Here is an 18,101-nt window from a genome sequence, read left to right as displayed (position 1 = left end):
CCTGTGTGCTGGTGAATCTCTGGTGAAAATGTTCAGATTGGTACCTGCGTGGAGCAAGGGGGTCATTGCAACTTCTGTTTGCGTCTTTTAAAGTTTATGATCTTTTCAATGTCCATGTTGGAACTCTTTGGCAAATCAGTGGTGTTCCTTTTTGGGAACATGTCCTCCCAGTAGGCAGCAACCAGCCCCTTCCCAAGAGGAGACTGTTTGAAGGGACAGTCCCCTCGCTCCAAGTCACGGCACAATGCAGCAAAAATGCAAAGGTTGAGCTGATGAGAGCAGCCTCAAGAGCAAGAGGAGTGAACCCTTCCAGTATGTTAGCAATCTGGTTACAGAAACATTGAAAATGCTGAAGGTTAAGGTAAAACTGGAACTCCTCTTAGGACTGTGAGGGAAACTGTGGAGGTGGTATGAAGACCATACATGTGCTCACCTTCCTGCACAGCTCCCCAGGAGATGGCCACAGGACATTTCCACTGAGTCTATGGAAAATGTCCACATTCCTCTTGTTGGGGCCCAGCTTTATTGGTGTGAGTGAGAACTGCCATCGCATCTGTGCTGTCAGGGATATTTAGCAGAGGAACAGCTATTCTTGGCTTTGTGTTGGCTCTGTTTGGGACAGTTTTGGGCCTGGGAAAAAGGAGCACTTGTGTTATCTGTTGAGGTCTCACCATGGCTTTACAAGGTCTCCTGGGTCAGGATTGTTTACTGTGGTCAGCCAGATACTTGGCAGGCTGCAGGAAGCTAAATTAAATTTGCCTCGAAGCCAGAAGGTTTGAAATAGATAAAAACTCAACCCTGTTCCTGGCAGATTTGTGGCACTTTGTAGGTGAAGAAACTGAAGCTAAGAAAGCCATTGCATGTGGGAGTGAATGAACTAGGTCAGTAACATGAATGGGAATAGGAGGAAAAAAATTCAGCTCCTGGGCATGCATTTCTTTACTGCAGCACAACTTCACTGTGGACTTACCTGGTTTATTTCCTTCTCACACTGAAGCTCTTTTTCCATTCATCCATTCTGCTTAAACACACAAAATCCTTTTCCCTCTCTGCACCTTCATTCCATTCTTTAGCCATCACAGCTTTATCCTCACCACTGTGAGCTGCATGTGATTTTTCCTTATTCTTGTTCTGTGGTGTTTTTCTGGGTGTGACACCTTTGTGAGTTTGAAGCTCTAAAGTTACATAAAATCATCTGTGTTGGGTAATAACCCCCTTGCTGGCCATGGTGAGTAATATTCCCTTTCAGTACAACACCTGAGAATTTCTCAACAGAGGTAAAAAGGAGAAGGATAACATAATTTATTGTAAATAGTAGAGGTGCTCACCTGAATTCATGCTGGTGCCAGTTCGGTGAATTGCTTCAGAAATCAAAAATCCTGCAGCCAAGCAGCTCTGGGCAATTATTTAATCCAGCTTGGAAATGGCCATATTTTATATATGAAGGACTGAAAGAGGCAGTGATGTGGGACAGGACCCTTGCAGCAGTTTTTGAAGCAGACAGGGGGTAGGAAGGATTTCTGGGAGCAGTGTCTGAGGTGGCAGGAGACAAAGGGCCAGGGGAGAGTAGGTCTGTGCATGACAATGGAGTAATGACAGATCCTAAGGGCAGAAGTGTTCCTTAAAAATCCCTTATGCAGTGAGTATATAACTAATACACAACAGAAATAAGCAGAGCACAACAGAAGGGAAAGTGTTGTTTTGACAGTGTTCAGTACATTCCTGCAGTGTGAATGGATGGAGAGCAGCTGCCAACACCCTCTCAGGCACACCAACAGCACCTGATTGCAGGAGCAGGCATATCCATACCCACATGATTAGAGAAGATAGAAAAGGACCTAGTGAGATGGCACTGGATGTTTTTGCATTAACCTGTTGATGCACTCAGCATTAGCACTGGTAAAAGGCAGCTGCAAAGACTGCTTCGAGTCCCACTCCATCCCCTCGTCTCTCCAACCCTGATAGTCTGGAAATGAGCCCATAGCAGCAATTGTAATTGTCATTTCTGCCTTTTGCCACTTAGAAGCAGGCAGAAGAGCTGGCAGCTTGTGACTATAAAAGGGTGTTACCAGCTGCCCTCAAGGAAGAACTCAAGAAGCTCTAAGATAATAGTGTGGACTTGTTTCTTATTAATTCCTTGCTCCAAGATAGCTGTTGGGAACCTCTAGGCCCACCTCTGAAGAGAAAGACTGATGCTACATGAAGAAAATTAACCAGTTGGCATTTAGAAAATTAGCCTGTCTGTGTAGCCTGTGGTCCCCCCTTACACTTGGTAACAAACTGCCTTTCAGCTGCATGTTGACACAGGACTATTTTCTCCTTGTCTCCAATGGCATTAGGATGAACTGCTGGAATATGCTACCAAAATGACTAAGGCAGCTGAGGATGGCAGGGCATACCCTTGACCATACAAGTTGTGGCATGGAGAGGCTGGGTAATGAGTACAAAGACACCATCACTGACTTTGAGAACATTTTTTTTTTTTTATCTCATATTGTACCAATTTTAATTCACCCTCAAAGAGCAGGCACAGAGACATTGACTTTTCAAATAATTTATTTTCATATTTCACCAAATCATAAAAAGCCGATGCACTGTTCAGCAAAAAGCATCAATATATAAAACATTAACTCATTATCAGTAATGCTGGAGTGTACCATGTACACTGAACCCAGTTCAGCTCCTACTAAAGCCAGAGGAAACTGTCAGTGACTCCACTAGCAGAAGGATTGGACTCAGCTTTTTTTTTTTTTTTTTTGCTGGGTGTTTACAAAGGGCTGTATTAAAATGCTAGTAAAAAGCTTCCCTTTTGAGACCGTATCAAAACAATAATAAACCTCACTCCCTTTCTGGTTTTGTCAAACACATGCAATTAAAGCTCCAAATCAGCAGTCATTACACTGCAAAAGACCACACAAATCAACAGAGATAATATTCAAAACAGGCCAGGCTCTACCCTCAGCTGCTCACAGGCTAATCTATATACACTGGTGAGGTATCTGCTCCTCCACTGCTTTCAGTGGTTAAACAAATTGTGGAAAAGTGTTCAGTTTTCTCCCCAAATACCCATTGCAGGGACCTCTTTAGCAGCATTAAAAAAAAAAAAAAAAAAAAGTAGCTAATCTAGACTTTTATAAAGCTTTTCCCAGGTGGCTATAAGAGACAGTAGCTCATGAATACAAACATCAGAGGACATATATTTCAGAGAAGCTGAAATGCTTTCAGGCTCTGCACTGACTCAAAAGCAAAAAAGATCTGCTTCAGATCTTTGCAGGTGGTACCACACAAAAACACTAAACCTTTTAAAACTATGGCTGCTAATGAGCTGCTTTCACAAATGCCAAATCTACAGAGATTTTGGAATGGTCTTTCCTTCCCCACACAAGTCACAAGCTGCACAGGACAAAGGGCCAGTGTAGGATATCTGGATCTGCTCTCCTCCAAATCTGGTGGCAATGTCAGCACCTTCCCATCAGATACCTGCATGGCTGGCACAGGTGGCTCTCACCAGAAGCTGACTTTAGGTCAGCATGTTTTTAAGGGGATCCTCTGAAGTTTGTGAGGCCACATAGGCAGGCAGGGGCTGAGCAGGCCAAGCAAAGGCCAAAATTGGTGTCAGTGCCACTCAGATCCCTCACATCACAGCCTGAAAGCTGAAATCCCTCACGGGAAATGCACTAACTCCTCATTACCTATTTCTGTTCAGATTGATGCCACTGTCCTGCACACCTCAGCTGTCCTTCTCTCTGGTAGGAAGAGATGTGAGAAATAAGGCCCAATCAGCTTAACAGCAATAAAATCCTCTCTGAAGGTTGCAGGAATGTTTTTGAAGATTAAAGGATCCAGAGGGAGGAGATTGCAGTGGAACTGTTGTGGGTTTTTTGTTATTGTTGTTTTGTTTATAAACCTTCAAAAAGCTCCCAGGAGTGCAATTCAGATCACAATATATTGACTTCTCAATTGTGTAGCTTGGACCATTTTTAATCAGAGAGTGTTTGACCAGAATTGCTCTGATACCATCAGTGTGCACTGGCTGTGGACCCCACTGCTGTTGTGTCCCCTTGGAAGGATGTTTTCAGCACAGAGCTTCTCAGCACCCCTGAGCAAAGGCACTGCCTGCTGCTCTCAAAGACTGGGGCTTAATAAGGAGGCTGCCAGCACCTTATGCAGCCAAAGGCTGGACCCTGTTTCAACAATCATAGTTAAAAATGTTGCAGAAGCCTAGGAAGTGGAATGGAGTAACTGATGCAATCCAGATCCAGAGAGTTCCAGGAAGATGTGCTGCATTTCAGACACAAACTGTTGGACTTACCAGCATTAACAGGGAAAAATAATTCTCTCTGCTGCAGGAGGGATGGGGTGAAGAATTCTGGACTGTGTTATGTGGGATACCATGACAGTTTTCAAACATTTCCCTGCCTTAAAATCTATGGTTTAACATTGCACTCATCTAGCTCCACCAGGCTCCTGGAGAGACTGCTGGCACCAGCCTTGGAAATCTCCCAGAGCAACACATCACCCAAATCAGACCTGGCTTATGTAAAGAGAAGGGTTTGATGTCACAGTCCAGAGAGGCTGAATGAGAACAGGGAAAATCCTTGACTGCTTTCCTTATTTTTTGACAAACTTTGTCATAGAGACTGCAGTTTTTCTCATATTCATAAATACTCTTCACAGCCTGTATACACACTGGAGTCAAACTTGCCCAAATCCAGGGGGGAAAAAAGGGGAAAATAAGGAGTAGATGAAGAGTAGTTTAGTCTCAGGACTGTTCACTCACTTTTGTGAGAAATCATCCAAGATATCAACAGTATTTACAAATCATCATTCTCACCTCCTGGCACATTGTCTCAACCCTTGCTTTATGATACAGTTGAGTGGAAAGGGAGAACAAAACCTTCTCACATTGGATTTCCACCATATACAAACAATTCCTGCTATTTCAGTGAGCAGCTCTTGCTTCCAAGTAGTTTATCTCCTTGATAAACACCAGAGCTAGCATAATAAGTCATTGTTATTTAGGATTTTCAAGCCAAGTAGAAGAGCTCCAACAGGAGGATTTGAGGGAGATCGAGGATAACCTTTCATGTCAAGCAAATTGCAGTTGGCTTTTTATTTTGGTGAGGAAAAAAAAATTAAAAATCCCAAACCAAAATGAATCATTATTTGACCAAAAGGGCTATTCACATAGGCCTTCTTGGGTACTTATGCCTGTTTTTTTAGCAATAATGGTCTTACAGGAAGCTAATAAGCATTAAACCCTAAATGCTTTAGCTGTCTATGGAAATAAGATTTAGACTCTCCCATGGATTCAGGGTTTTTTTCTGTACTGTGTACAATAACAGTTCAAACAGTTATAGTAGCTATGATAGGTAGAGAACTTTAAGCACACAGGTGAATACATTCACATTAACCTATGTTTGCAACAGCAGTTCAATTACACTCCTTGGCACAGACAAAAGAAATTAAAGAGAAACCATGGCTGTGTTAATACTCTTCCCAACAAAAGGATGGAAAGACACTATTCATTAAGTGCCTGCACTGAAATAAGCAGTACTTGCTATTTATTAAGTATATTTTATTCTAGCCTCTCAGAAACAAATGCTAATTTTTCTGAGAGAGTGCAGTTACCTTCCACATCAGGAGAGCATCAAAGAGCTCTTCTATGTAGTTCTTAATTTCATAAATCACTGAGTTGAATTTTGTCATTTAAAGAAAAAACATTTAGGTGCATATCTGTGAGTACTAAAATACAACTCAGGAGTTTTCCTCCTTCTGATGGAGGACAAAAATAGAAACATCTACTTCAAGGCATTAGTGCCATGAACAGAAATTGTTCTAAAACAATTTCTGTGCTTATGAAGTTATATGAGCATTTTGTCACTGCAGGTAAAACCTTGTTCTCTTCTCAGATTGCTTAGGCAGAAGGACATTTGTGGTCTCCAAAGCAAACATTCCAAGAGATAAAAATGGACTATTTCCATCAGCAAAGGAAATGGTCTGAGGCACAAATTTAGGATCTGGACACAGCCAGGATTCTCATTCACTCAAGGATACTTGGGCCATTAATATAGAAGAAAAAAAAGTTTTCTCATCATCCAGATTGTTTTTTCACAAAATACTGTCAGTCCTTCCAGTATAAATTACTGTCTGAATTTTTGTTAAAATTATAATTTCAATGGTAAAAGTGATGTTACATGCAATATGTTTGGGAAGGCTCTAGAGAAGGGAGATGACAAAACCCACATACATGACTGTGGAGTGTGAGCTCCTCTTCCTCACAACTCTGCTTCCATCATGAACACTACACAGGTTAAATCAACAGTGATCCATGCCAGGGAATAAAGACTGTGAAGGGAACTCTGACTCTCTTCCTAACTGGACTAATTTAGGCTAACAATAGGACATTACCCAGATATAGGGGAGGAATTAAAACACCTGCAAACCTGCATCAGAAACTCAGCCTTTGGGAGTTGTGCACTGGCCACTGCTCTCCTATTCTGCTCACATCAAATCCTCCTCTGGGTATCATAACCACTGTCATTGCACAAGTCCTAATGCTAAGTAAGCAGAAGGAAGTGTAGACATTTAAGGCATCCTAACAACTACTCCAGCCCAAGCTGCCTGTTACGAGAAGAGCCTATATCCACATCATAGAAGTGCAGTGCAAGTATTTCTGGCACTTACCTGTGTACATTGTACATACACATAAGGTCTGTGCACTCAATCATCCATCACTGGTTATTATAACAACCCCTTTTTAAATGGACCATAGAATCACTGCTACAGCACCAATGTGTCCTTCAGTTTTTACAGTAAATCATCAACGCTCTTATTTTTGTGATTCCTATTGAAAGGTCACAGCTGAAAGATGCCTCATGAGTTAGTGGGATAAGATGTTTGGAGCATTAATGCACTCATGAGGAAGTTGTGTTCCAAAAGGTGGCTTCAATTGTTTCTCCATTATAAAAATAGTAATAAACAGCATTGATCTAGAAGCTAACATAACACTTGTTGGCTTAGATTCTTCTAACCTAACTAGGACTGCTGGCAGGGAATTGGGGGGGAATTTAACCACAGATGGTAGCCAGGTAATATATTTCATGCAACACAGTAATGGTGTGGCAACATCCCAGTGCCTTGGAAAGGCCACAAAACTTTTTCCCCTTCTACCATGTGACAATAAGTAAATAAAAGTATAACTACCACACAGGGTTCTAGTTCTTTAAATACAACTCTTGCTATAGTGTTCCCAGAGGCCTGCCTTTGGACATGGCAAATTAAAGGTATTGAAATGTCACAGAAATGCAACATTTGACTCAGAGAAACTCCTGCTGCAGCCACATGATGTGCTGCCTGGCAATGGATGACTAAAAGCAGGTGTCAGATATGTACAAAAGAGAGAAGAGCGTGAGAGAGAGCTTAGGCAGGTAGGTATGTGTGTATAAATTATACCACAGTTCTAGCACATTTTCAGCCTCATAGAAGTGGAAAGGAGGGAAAAGACCTTGAGAAAGGAGAGGCAGAAGAGAGCATGAGCTCCAGACAACCTCACCCATAAGCAGCATCCTCTCTTTCAGAACCAGAGACAAAGCTTGAGCCCTGGAACCTTAGGGCATGAATCACAAGAAGACACTTGTTATCTTCTGCCTTGTGGTTCTTCAAACCCTCAGGGAGCACCAGAACAGTGGTCCCAACCCACATGTTACTTCAGCCTAAGCCTGATTTGGCATATACATAAAATATATTATACAAAGCAGCAGCATGGTTCCACATGGGGACTAAGGCATGCACTGAAGTAATTTGTGGGAAGAGACATCACTGCTGAGTGACAGTGAGACTGTCTTTTACAGTTGGAGAAACAAATGGGAAAATACAAGAAACAGGCTAACTTACAGGACCCAAGCTCTTTTTCAGAGTAGGAAGAGGAAGGTCATTCCCTCATAAAGTGCGTAGGTACTTGCAAAAGTGTTATCTCTTACTAGAATCAGAGTCATCTAGGGTGAAAAAGACCTCTAAGATCATCCAGTCCAACCATTAACCCAGCATTCACAAGGCCACCACCAAACCATGTTCACATCTACATTTCTTTTAAATACATCCAGGGATGGTGACTCCACCACTTCCCTGGCCAGCCTGCTCCAATGATTGACAGCCCTTTCACTGAAGAGATTTTTCTTAATATCCAAACTATTAGATGAAATTTAAAAAAAAAAAAAAAAAAGGCACTCCAATAGTCCTCATATCTGAATTTTAAATTTGTATTAATTAACTTGAGCCCTGATTCTCTCTCTAGGAGTCCTCCTCTGATGTCAATTCCCAACTACAAAAAAAGTCACGGCTGCAGAGCTTTCAGAGGAATTGCATTCTCTTGTGGGCAGAAATCATGCTGAAGAGCAAGATCTCTCACAGAGTGCTGTGGCCAGCTGGGGCTGTAAGCAATGTTCACAGGGCTGGCTCACTGCTTAGGTCCCTTGGAGGGCTTTTTCTCTAAACCTATGAGAACATTTTGGCAGTTAAATACAATGTCAGACTTTATGCCCTAAAATGCTTAATGATTGAGAGATTTGTCATGACATCAAATTCTGCTTCAATGAAATGCTTAAGCTGGTACTTAACTAAGCATCAGAGTCCCCAGAAGACAACAGTAAATCTGCATGGTTGTACTAACCCCAGGCTTGAGCTCTGCCATGGTAGAAGCCTGCTGTCTTCTCTCCCCTCCTTCTGATTTACCAGGTCATATAATTGTGTGTGGTTTGCACTTCTGTTGAAATAAATTCAGTCTCAACTCAAACACAGGTACCACAGGCAGTGTCAGTGTACTCCCAAAAAAATCTTCAGTCAAAACTTAGCTGTTTGCTTAAGTTTTCTGCTGATTTGGGGGTCTTCTGTGTAATGTGTACCTGGGGATAAATGTTTAATTCTAGTTCAGCTTTACTTCTCTGCCATGTAAATCTCACACTCCTCTGACTGACTCTTCCTAATTATCAGATCTACCTCTGATCTCAACCATCCACCTGATTTGTTGAAGCACTGGCCAAGCAAAACTGAAAGCAACAACACAGTCACCAGTGAGCTTTGTGTAAACAGCAATTCTTCTTCCTTTTCACAGCAAAATTCATCTGCCCTGGAACTCCTGCCCGTGAGTGGGGAGAATAGACCCATTCAGCACTGAACTACCTATAAAACAGCTCAGATGTTTGAACTCCTTGCTATGTTTATATATAGAAACCTACAATGCAAATGCTTACAGTAATTTTGCATACCCATCATGAAATAAATATCACAAATAAATTCTAATACTCAAAACAGAATAGTATACAATGTTAAGGACCAAGTTACATTTATAAATGCACAAGCATTAATACTATCTATTCAGCTTAACTTCTTAGTATGCAAGCTTCAGCAATTGCTAGCTACACTTCACTTCAGGAGTTATAATAAATGCTGGTCATGCCAAAATCTAAGGAGAAACAAAACCACAAAAGTTCTCCATCATCCTTCCATATTATACACAGTTTTTGATAGATACTGTAATAATATACAGGTTTCAAGGAATTCATTAACACTGTCCAATATTAAATATCAAGTCTGGAACACAGGTCTCTATGTTCTAAATAAAGTCAGAGCAGGAGCAACATGTTTGTCAGCACTGCATCCACACACAGCGAAAGCAGAGACAGCAAGAGCCTGGACCAAAACCAGAGCTGCAACTTCCCAGGATAAAGAGAGAACAGGGGCAGCTTCACTGGCAAAAGGGAGGAGAGGAGAAGGACTGAAGGCAGCTCCAGTTACAACTATTGTTGAAAAACAGTTTGAAGAAATAGCCTGGAGGCTGTAGCCTGGTCTTGCCAGCTCAATCCTCACAAATGGCCCCTGTCCCAAAAGCCAGTGATGGCACCTGGGAGCTCTGCTGGCAAGGGCAGGTTACAGATTGTGCCTGCACAGGACAGAAAGTTTGCTGTGACAAAAACACATAGGGCAGTTCATTCTCTTTATATCAGTATTTCTGCCAACAATTTCTCATGGGGGAAGTGAGTGATTCACAAGTACATTTCATTTCAGGAAAAGAAAAGATCTCACACGCTCAATACCCTGACTCAACTTCAGCTAACACTACTGAATAATAAAATCTAGATCCTTCCCTGGAAATTTTCTTACACTTTAGATCATGCCACTTTTCTCATCTTGCAAAGAGGATCGTGAAGGGGATCTTCCTAGCAACAGCTCCTTCTCATGGATCAGGCTGTCTAGCAGGTCCTCCTGTCTGTAGTTGTGATAAACCTTCAGGAAAGCCAGGATGGTAATTGCCAGCCAGGTCAGCCAGGCAGCCCAGAGACCAAACTAGAGGAGAAAAGGAATCATAAAGAGGTCAGTACAGTATTGTAAAAACAATGTCAGCTTTCCAGGTGATTAACAAAACCTCAGCTGGACCAAAACCCATGGAGTCATGCCAAATTAAACCAAGGGAAGTCCTGGGTTCTTTGTGTAAAGGAGTCACTTTTATAGTATATTTCTGTCCTAAATGCAGATATGCCTGAGTGGGGCATCTAGATGCCAGTGCTGGCAGCAAAGACACAAAACTGGCTCGTGTCCAGGAGGCACAGCTACCTTCAAGGACTGCTCCAGGCAGCCTAATACCTCTTTCCATGTGGACAACACAAGGCTTTGTAAGGGTGCAGCCCTGCAGGGATGGGACCATTGCCCCTGCAAAATCAGTATGTGCTCATGTCCCAGTGCTCACTGACTCTGATCATTGACTCACAGCCTGAATAGTCAATAGAAAGGTCTGACAGCCTTAGAGGTCTAATTCTCATGGATTCATCAGAAAACAGCCCCATCCAAATGAATTAGTCTTTCATTATTTTCAGTGGTCTGATATTTAGATAGCTCAGGTGATCTCAGTCAAACTCATGGAAGGCAAAATTAGGACACTCACAATGTGGTGCAGGTCAGACATTATTCTGAACAATAATGAAGAGATCCAGGACACCAGAGCGTAGCAACTTTTGCAGACCTCATCCTTTGGATAAACAATGAGTTTTCTGTCATGATTAACAAGATCAGTGGTAGGTGAGGCTTTGACATGTCTGCATTCAAAACCATCTGTTTTGGATTTAAAATGCAAATGTGCCCATCACTATCATTCTGATTCAGCACTTACTGAAGTCAGTGGAAACATTCCCATTGATTTCTGAGGAATGGTAGTTCAGCTCCAGCAATCCCAGGTCAATAAGCAAATGGCAAATGAACTGGAATAGAACCATGACTTAGTCTGACCTACCTGTGCAATAGCAAACTGGTCATAGAAAGCAGAGTTTTCCAAGTTCAGCTCAAGATCTATATCCTGCAATTCTTCACAGCTACCCAGAAAGGCATTTGGTAGGGAAAAACAAAATAAGAAAATTATTTAAGAGATTCCAGGTAAACTATATGTAAAATGAAGCAACATCTTAAATGTATTTTGAACAACCATAATGATACATACTATCAAGGGATATTAAGTTATTGCAATAATCAGGTTGTTTGCCGATCTTCTCTAAAACTAAGATAAAAATTACTTTCTTAATAAAAAAAGTGCAGTTATGTAAGTGATAACACAAATCTTCCACAAGTGGAATTGTAATAGTTATTATGAAAACAGCATCCCTAAACCCCTCTTTCCCACTACCCCCTCACCTCCCACAGATTTGCCCCTGGCAGCACCCCAGGTTGGTTGCTTCACCCCTCAATGAAACAAAGTGTATGATCCTCTGTTACCTTTTGACTTCATCAGGAAAAGCCTCAGAAGAAGGAATTGTGTTTTTGTTTCGGATGCTCCAGCAAGGAGACGATACTCTGATGGTAAGATAGAGGCTGCCTACAGATTTTACAAATAACTTGGACCATTATTGGTGTGAAAAAAATCCCAGGATTTTGAGGTTGTCATTCTATCTCTTGGTTGATTTCTGCAGCCTCTTCTCTCTCCTTTTCAGTGCTGTCGGTCATCTTGGGTTCTTACCCGAATATTCGATTAGATGGTTTTTGTAATTGAATTTTTAACCGAATATTCGAGTAATTCGATTAATCGTTGCAGCCCTAAACAGAACATTCACTATGGCATTTTACAACATATGACAATGTGCAACATAAATGTATGCCTTAAGTAGTACATTTATTCAATATCATATGACATAAAATGTCACTTTTTCCCTCTCTCTTCATAATTATTTGTTTGATAGGAGCAAATCTTCCTCAGCTTATCATGTTTGCTATAAGGAGCATAAGCATCGTGGGATAGAGGGGACCATTTCAGGAGCTGTACATTTTGTGCACTGTAAGAAATCATCAGCCATCTGTACTTTGTACTTACAAAGTGCTTTCCTTTCTGTGGCTTTTGGGGTGTCCACAGCACTGCTACAACACCAGGATCTCTACCCCAAATGTTTTGTTTGATGATGAGTTGTGGCACAGACAGGACAAGTGACTTGCCTGCTGTCACACAGTGGGCTGGGGGCAGAGCCAGGACTGCAAGCCTTGAGCCCTGACCCCCAGCTCCCTGCCCTGCTCACAAGGCCACACTTCCCCCATTCTTAGAAAAACTCCTAATCCAGTATCCCTTTGGAAATAAAATTCTAAGAGACCATGAAATACAATGGAAACACACTTTTCTTTGTGGGCTTCTAAATAAACACACAAATAAAAAGTTTGATTTGCTTTTTTTGTTCCACATGAAAAAACTCTGGATTTTCATATTACAGATGCTTTCTCCCTCTTGCTCACCTTGCGTGTAATAACTACACTTTGTACCACCACAGTTCAATTCTGCCTCTATGAAAAAAAAAATAAAAGGAAGAAAATGTATTTTTCAATACTAACCTATTTGGCATGCTTCCTTTTTCGGTAATTGCATCACACCACATGTTAAATCCTACACTCACTATAGTGCTGGCAATAAATGTGATGAACACCACAAAGGCGCTGATCAGCAGATTCAGGAAGGCGTAAAAGAAAGAGCTGTAATAAAAGGGAAGAAAAATGTAACTCATAAACAGCTGAAACACAACATCAGCAGTCTCTGTTAAGCAGCAGAGAGTGGGCACGAAGATATCAGTTTCCATTTGAAACACATCTTCTTTAATTAAGAACACCTAATACATTGAAACACTGTGGACTTGATTTTGAGTCACATAACCTTCATTTGCAAATGCTTTTGATTTTGATTTCTTTTTTAACCGTAAGAGGATGGGGCTTTAAATATATATATATAATAAGTGGTGATTGTTCATACACAGTGTGGCTTTCATTAGCTGTAATGATGAAAATCACCATTGTTAAAATAAATGTCATTAGCTCAAATTATGTAGTAACTGGAGCTAAAATTATTTCATGACTTAAGTGATAATTGGGACAAAAATTGCTTAGGAAAGGGAAACTAAAAATAAAAACACAGTACTGATAGCTATAATCATTTTAAGCAATGTAACACAAGGTACTGCCATCATAGGACACGAATCTCAGTTTTATGGGCAATTTGCAGAGCAGGCCAGCTTCTCCTGGGATTTCTCTGGCTTTGGTGTCAGTATGCTCTGTCTGCCAGCTGAATATCAATTTACCTCAGCCCCATTAAGTCTGCCCAACCAGGCCTGCCCTCAGCACGTGCTGTGTTTGGAGTGGGATGGGGTGGGATACTTACAGATTTCCCTGTATATTCACTCATTTTCCAGCCTCACTGTTTAACTCCTCACCTGAATTCCAGCTATGGAAAGTTTCTACTCCCAGTGATCTGGCAAAGCCCTTCTCTACTTGAAACTGCTCTAAGTGGCTGTTTAGAATAGGACACCTTGGAATGTCATATTTTATAAAAACTGGACATCTGCTCCAGGCTGGAGAAAGACTGGCAGCTCCAGGAGAAAGGTCATCCTATTCAGGGTATGTGGTAAAGAGGAATATGACAAATTTCTCACCAGTGCCACTCATTATGCTGGTGACAGTAGAAGGAGCCTACTCATCCCAGAGAATAAAAAAAAACCCAGTCAATTCTTTTCCCTGTTGCTTGTTAAATGAAAAGCCAAGAGGCTTTTTAAGGGAGTGTTTGAGCCCTGGAAGGCTCTGGGCTGGACAATCCTAATTTTTTCAGGGTATACATAATACATTTGTGACCTCAGGAGGACTTTAAAATGAGATGAGGAAGCAATTATCAGCAGAGTTAGGATGTTTGTTCCTGGGTTGGTGTGGCTTTAGAGGGGCTGTCTAGGCTCTCTCCAAAGTGACAATTGTCTCATCCCAAGACTGATAGAAAAGAAGTGAAATAAACCACCTTCCAGAAGTGCCCCTACAGACTGCAGTGGGTGCTGGATGCCACACCTGACTTCTGGATGAATAAGCTGAATCCTACTCTTTGGTTTAGCTGGACTTGGTGAGGTAGATCAGCTCACCTCTGCTGTGTGCTGGGGTCACCCACATAAATCTGCTATGAGCACACCATGGTTTTTGCATGTTCTCTGCCCTGACTCCACACCTAGCCTGGATTTCATCCCAATTGTTGCTCAACCCAGGTGTGTGTGCACCTCAGCATGGTATGCTGGCCTGAGAGGCAGGAAGGCTTGAGCTCTTCACAGAATAAAGCAGACTTGGCACCAGAATTAGTAACATCTCTAGAAAAGGAGCATTTACTAGGACTATTTAGTGGGTCATCACCAGCCCAGGATCTCTAGTCCTCCCTCTGTTTCCTACCCAGCAGCAAAAGAGGTTCCATGGTCCAGGATCCAACCTTCCACTGATAAAGCAGAGCTCAGCCTTGCACTTGATTTGCACCTGGCAAGAGTAACCATCACCATGTGCTGGGGATTCCTCAGGGCAGGGCATCCTGATAGAGAATGTGCTCATCTGGCTCTCTAGCTCACCTGATTTTTCCTCCTTAGACTAGAACTCCAAGCTATGCACTCCAGATTGAGTGAATGTCCTTTAACAGTAAATGCTTCCCCTTAAAGTTGCTTTGCAATCCTAGCAATGAAGTATCTGAGTTATACCTCTACCCTTCAGCTGAGCTGAATGGCCCCAGGTCTCTAAGGCAAGGGGTGCTGAGACCCTTTTAAGAAGGTTTTTTAGCAGTTGTAACTATCTGTCAGCAATCATTCAAAGCCATTGCACATGAAAGATGCAAAAGGTGCTAACTAACCCTGACTGCCTCGGCTGGCTCACCCTGGAGCTGGCCCAGTAGCAGTGATCCTCCTCAATGGGATCATCAGTTATGACATTCTGGTTCTTCCTCAACCATCTCTAATCAGAACAGACAATTATCATTTATGGTGAGGAGCTTACATTTATCTCTCCATGGAAATAGAAATGGTTTTCATGCCCATTTTGAGTGCTAACAAATGGCTGTCTAAAATCAGGACAGTATGTGTCCTGCCTGCTTTTCATACAGACTGATGTGGTACAGGGCAGAGCTTCCTTCTTAACAGGAAATTGCTGTTTCCAAGCAGCTTCCCTCTTGCCATGTTTTACCCTTCTGTGATCTTCTGTGGTTATCTCATCATCCCAACTTGCTCCATCTTTGCTCTCCATCACCCCACAGCCTTCTGACAGGAGCAATTATGACCAGTGTTATACAACTCCCAAAGGAGCCTGAAAACAAGTCCTAAAGGGCCACTTTTCAGGGGCCTGCCCAACAGTTTTGAAGTTAATAGCCACTTTTGGAAGCAGCCCAAACATCTAATCCAAATGTCACTATTACAGGGTTTTACTGTTGGTTTCTTCTAAAAATTGTCTAGCTCTGAACTGCAAAGTAGCAAGATTCAATCCTCTATAGATATTGGATCACCTGAAGAAGCTGAACTCAAAGATATTGAGAAGTATGTGGTTGTATTTAGTGTAAGGTAAGTTTTAATATGGAAATGAGTTTCTGGTCTATACTTACTACAGCATGTTTGAGTATTAGGCAGCTTGAGAGTGGCTGGAAAGAGCCAGAGATTCAACACTGCTAGCCAGCCTCCAGGACTACCAAGCCCAGATGTAACAGCCCCTTACTCAAGAAACCTCCAGTCCAAATAGACCTGGACAGGAGTGGTTTGGCCTTGGCATAGTCCCTAAACCATGAGAAAATTATTTTTCTGGTTTAGACAGGCACCAGTGCATCGTCCAGCCCCAGCCCTGTAGCAACCACAGGCTGTGTCACCTGTGCCAGGGTCTGTGCCCTCTTAGGCCACCAGAGAGGCAAGCACAGACCAGCACAGTGCTCCTGAGCTGCTGCCTGGCCCACCAACCTCTCAGCACACCTGCTGGAGCTGGATGCCCCTTGGTTTGCCTGAGCACAGGAATCAGCTGTGCCTGAGCTGCTACAGGGAGTGCTCAGCGTTGCTCTCATGTCGTAACCAAGCAATTGTTGTTGTCTGCAATAGCTGCCAGGTGCACAACAAAAGCAGGATAAAAAACAGAGGGGAGTCATCAGCTTCTCCCTTCTGCCTCCCCACACACAACCATGTTGTTTCAAGGTTTTTCACACACACAGTGCACACCTGGGGAAGGCCTTCCTTGGCATGGATGTGTAGTGGGACCACGGTCAAGAGGCCCCTGCGAGCCCCAGCCTCCAGCATCACCCCAAGGCCCCCAAATTCTTTCATGCCCACTGCAGCTGAGTGGCCACATGCTGTGCCAAGACTGCCCAAGGGCAGTGGATCTGACCCCCCACCCCAAACCTCTGCACAGGAGCATCCTCCAGAGGGGACCCTGGCCACAGCTGGGGGTGCATGGTGTGTGTGCAGATGGACAGGGGCAATGCCACCTCTCCCCAAACCCCTCTGGGGACAGCAGGATGGCCTGGATGGTGCAAAGCCCAGAGCTTCACCCCCACGTGCCCCAGCCTGCGGGAGGGACGGGCTTGTCCCCAGGGATACTTACTCCTCGTGCCCTTTGCAGAGGAAGAAGAGGGTCCTCCAGGCCTGCACTGTGGCCAGCAGCAGGGAGAGGAGCCCGGTGAAGATGCTAAAGCGGCAGGCAGCCTCGGGCCCCCACTCCTGCACCGTGAAGCGCTGCCGCTCCACCGTCAGGTTGGCGTTGAGCCACATGCCCTCGGTGAAGAGCAGGCAGCGGCCGTGGAAGTCGTTGCCATTCTCGGAGAGTGGCACCACCACGATGAAGCTGAAGAGAAAGGCCAGGAAATAGCAGATGCACTGAGCGAAGAGGAAATTGCTGAGCGCCATGTCCGCGGCTCTGCGCAGGCAGAGGGAGGGAGGGAAGGAGGGAGGGGTGGAGGGAGGGATGCAGGAGGAGGGATGCGGGAGGGAGGGATGCAGGGAGAGCGATGTGGGATGGGACGTGGGGAGGATGGAGGGATGGAGGGATGGAGGGAGGAAGGCTGCAGCAGTAGGCGGTGGGGAGGGAGGGAGGATGCGCAGTGCAATGCAATGCAATGCAGTGCGGTCCGGTGCCTCCTCCGGACACGGCTGCTCCCTCTCCCGCAGCCCGTGGATGGCTTCAGGGCTCGGAGGGGATGGGGGCAGCGGAGAGAGGAAGAGCTGTTGTGGGGTATCCCTCTTCGGGAAGATCTGGCTGCTGCTACGCCCCGGCGCCCAGGGGATTAAATCAGCCCGTGCGTCCCCAGCAGGGCTGAGGACAGGCAGTGGGGTATCCCCCTAATGGCACAGGACACTGCTGTCACCCCTGTTGATGGCCATGACACACACGCACACGCACACACACAAAATCCAAAAACCAGCAAACTGGCTTCATCCTGGTTGCCGCAGCGCAGGAACTTCTCACCCAATTTCTAAAAGTCTGGCCACCAACCTCAATACCAGACAGCGTGCACAGCCACCCCGGGGCTTACCGACCCAGTTGTTTTGTTCCTAGCCCAGGTGGTCACCCCCTACCAGGATATTGCAAGGGGAGCAAGGGCTCACCTGAAGTGGAGTAACTTCTCTTGAGCCTTGGTGTCATTTAGGGGCTGCCCAGGGTTGGGATCAGCTGCATTGTGCCCTGGCTGGCAGATGGAGCAGGGCTGAAAGAAAATAACCCTAAGCAAGCTCCTTCTGGACATCAAGCAGGGAACAGACCATCACAGCAATGGTTCATGCATGGCAGGAACAGATGGGATTTGATTCCCAAAGGGTGAACATCCA

General features: G+C 43.9%; 1 protein-coding gene across 1 annotated transcript; it reads right to left on the bottom strand.

Annotated features, from left to right (window-relative positions):
- Positions 1-2,538: 2,538 nt before the first annotated feature.
- On the bottom strand, positions 2,539-17,317 carry TMEM179 (transmembrane protein 179). The gene is made up of 4 exons (XM_085061232.1): positions 16,882-17,317; positions 12,859-12,996; positions 11,285-11,363; positions 2,539-10,344 (listed from the first exon to the last, which is right to left on the bottom strand). The coding sequence occupies exons 1-4, from the start codon at positions 17,181-17,183 to the stop codon at positions 10,165-10,167; spliced, it is 699 nt and encodes a 232-aa protein (XP_084917358.1). The 5' UTR covers positions 17,184-17,317; the 3' UTR covers positions 2,539-10,164.
- Between the last annotated feature and the right edge of the window lie 784 nt (positions 17,318-18,101).

The sequence above is a fragment of the Lichenostomus cassidix genome, chromosome 5 (assembly GCF_008360975.1).
Source record: "Lichenostomus cassidix isolate B80296 chromosome 5, HeHo_3.0, whole genome shotgun sequence".
Classification (NCBI taxonomy): Eukaryota; Metazoa; Chordata; class Aves; order Passeriformes; family Meliphagidae; genus Lichenostomus; species Lichenostomus cassidix.
This window is presented reverse-complemented; position numbering and strand designations above follow the sequence as displayed.

Bases quoted from the DNA above. Each gene is read 5' to 3' on its own strand.
- TMEM179 (XM_085061232.1), bottom strand. From the start codon at position 17,183: ATGGCGCTCAGCAATTTCCTCTTCGCTCAGTGCATCTGCTATTTCCTG. The intron at 12,997-16,881 runs GTAAGTATCCCT...CTTTTATTACAG, and splicing joins CTCTGCAAAGGGCACGAGGA to CTCTTTCTTTTACGCCTTCC. The intron at 10,345-11,284 runs GTAGGTCAGACT...TTTCTCCTCTAG, and splicing joins ACCAGTTTGCTATTGCACAG to TTTGGTCTCTGGGCTGCCTG.